This window comes from Cebus imitator, unplaced genomic scaffold (assembly GCF_001604975.1).
Source record: "Cebus imitator isolate Cc_AM_T3 unplaced genomic scaffold, Cebus_imitator-1.0 Scaffold841, whole genome shotgun sequence".
Lineage (NCBI taxonomy): Eukaryota > Metazoa > Chordata > Mammalia > Primates > Cebidae > Cebus > Cebus imitator.
Window position 1 is genome coordinate 76,205 of NW_016108156.1, and position 2,585 is coordinate 78,789.

At 39.2% G+C, this 2,585-nt stretch overlaps 1 protein-coding gene across 1 annotated transcript in view; it reads left to right on the forward strand.

Moving 5' to 3' along the window:
- Positions 1–1,943: 1,943 nt before the first annotated feature.
- Positions 1,944–2,585, forward strand: part of LOC108297761 (cyclin-Y-like protein 2) — a 2,894-nt gene continuing 2,252 nt past the window's right edge. The window contains exon 1 of the mRNA XM_037735559.1: positions 1,944–1,981. Coding sequence (XP_037591487.1) covers positions 1,944–1,981 — 38 coding nt within the window. The remainder of the gene's footprint in view (positions 1,982–2,585) is intronic.

Sequence of the window (2,585 nt, forward strand, 5' to 3'; positions counted from 1 at the left end):
ATGGGCAAAGAAAATGTGGAATATGTATACCATGGAATACTGCTGAGCCATAAAACAGAATGAAATAATGGCCTTTACAGCAACTTGGATGGAGCTGGAGGCCGTTATTCTAAGTGAAGTAACTCAGGAATGGAAAACCAAATATCATGTATTCTCCACAAGGATCCAAAGTCATAAAATGATACAATGGTCTTTGGGGACTAGGGGAGGATGGTTGGGAGGGATGGATAAAAGATTACATATTGGGTACACTGCTCAAGTGGCAGGTGAACCAGAAGCTCCGATGTCACTCCTAAAGAAATTATCCATATAACCAAAACCACCTGTTCCTCAAAAACTATTGAAATAAAATTTAAAAACATTATTGATAAACAATTTACATATATACACATATACACACACACACACACATACATGTTAAGTTAAACTGAGTAGTTTCTGGTCAGAAAATTTGCTGTGCTTGTAAATGGTATGTTATTCAGCCATTTAAAAAACAAGAAAAACTAAGAAGATATATATCCTGTAGGGATAATTATTTTCTTCAATAACTAGTATTAGTAAACAAGATCATTCTATGAAATCCCATATTTTACATAGTTAAAATATGTTTATGGAAATACACAAAAGAGATTATGAAGTGCATATATTCCTATAGTAAATTAAGTCCTGGTCAGCTGATTATTCAAATATCTGATTTACATTCCCATCATAGCTTTGTGGTTATATGAATAGGAAATTAATGTTGGAAGTAGTTTCAGCTGGGTTTTCAGTGAAACCAATGAGAAAACCACATATCTGCTTATATCCTAACTGCTTTCCATACTGGAGAACTTCAAGCGTTTCTTGACTTAGCCAGTGGATAAAACATTGAAACTTTAAAAGCAAGAAACCAAATGTGTTGTTGAGCTATTGTTTTTACACAATTAAGTCTTTACATTGATTACTATGGGAGTGGTAAGATTACTCTAGTTTTGTATTTATTTAAACGTTTGACCAAGTGCTGGATACAGTGGCTCATGCCTGTAGCAGCAGCACTTTGGGAGGCCAAGGTGGGAGTATCCACTTGATCACAGGAGTTTAACACCAGCCTGGGCAAAATGTGAGACCTCGTCTCTACAAAAAGAATTTTTAAAAATCACCCAGCTTATTAGCTGGGCATGGTGGCGCGTGCCTGCAATCCCAGCTACTCAGGAGGCTGAGGCAGGAGAATTGCCTGAACCCAGGAGGCGGAGGTTGCGGTGAGCCGAGATCGCGCCATTGCACTCCAGCCTGGGTAACAAGAGCGAAACTCCGTCTCAAAAAAAAAAAAAAAAAATCACCCAGCTAAGTGGCATGAGCCTATAGTTCCAAGCCTTGAAAGGCTTAGGTGCATGGGTTACTTGAGCCTGGGCGGTTGAGTCTACTGTGAGCTAGAATCAAGCCACTTTACTTTAGCCTGGATGACAGAGCAGCAACACCCTGTTTCAAAAAAACAAAAACAAAACCTTTGGCCAGGACAGCTGAATAATCATGTGGCAGAGGGCTGCTTCCAGCCTGTTCCCCTCTCAGTGCATTCAACTCATCCCCACATTCTGTTGTGGCCAGTGGTGACAGATGCTGCGCACCTTGGAGTTTCATTTCTAACTCAAGTCAGGAGAAATATTGTGTAAGGCTGGCGCTCTAACAGAAAGCATCTCATAAAATGAGTTTAGTTTAGCCAAGATGTCTCTCTCTGATCTTTCTGCCATTGGAAGTGTAAAGAGTATTCCTGGCCTGTAATAGTGACAGCTAATAAGTGGCATCCATCATTTCTGTCATCTGATCACTACTGCGGTGCCTTGGGAGTGAGCATGAAGTCTGAGTTGTGCAATGGACACTCAAGAATGAGCCCCGAGTCAGCTGCACAAGTACAGAGGAGGCTGTCACCTTTCTCCTCATCCCAAACTTGGGGTGCTGGATGCAGAATGGACTGCAAGCAGCTGTGCCCTGTTTGGACATTAGTGTAGGAACCCACCTGCATGTGTTTCAAAACAGAATTTGGAGGCATTCTAGTAGCTCAGTGTGATATTTTTAAATAACTAGAGAAAAGTTTTGTTAACTGACTTAACAAAAAAATATTGCCTATTAAATGCATATAGTATTGTTTAAAGGGTATCTACAAAATTGTAACCTCAGTGTTTTCTTGCAAAAGACGCGGAAGTAAGTACAGAGACCCTTTCAAATGAAGAATCACTGAGAAACAAAACAGAAGAAGGATAACATTTACTTATGTACATTTTGGAGGTTATACAAGAATCAATTTGCATCAGGCTTTTCAATTTATGAACATTAGTAGGATTTCCCTCTAGGGAAAGTTTTCACATCGATGTTGAAGAAATTCTTAAAACTGTAAACTTTTCTGTATTTGGTAATCTACCAGGGTTCCAACCCAATGTGCTTTCTTATATTTATAAGGCCTATCTACGGTGTGTATTTTCATGGGTCTTGGAGCAAACATCATGTAAATGGAGGCATTTCTACATTCTATACATTCATAGGTTTTATTTCAGAAATGAGTTCTTATCTTCATGTGGAACTGGAACAACTGAAGACCTTACCACATGTTT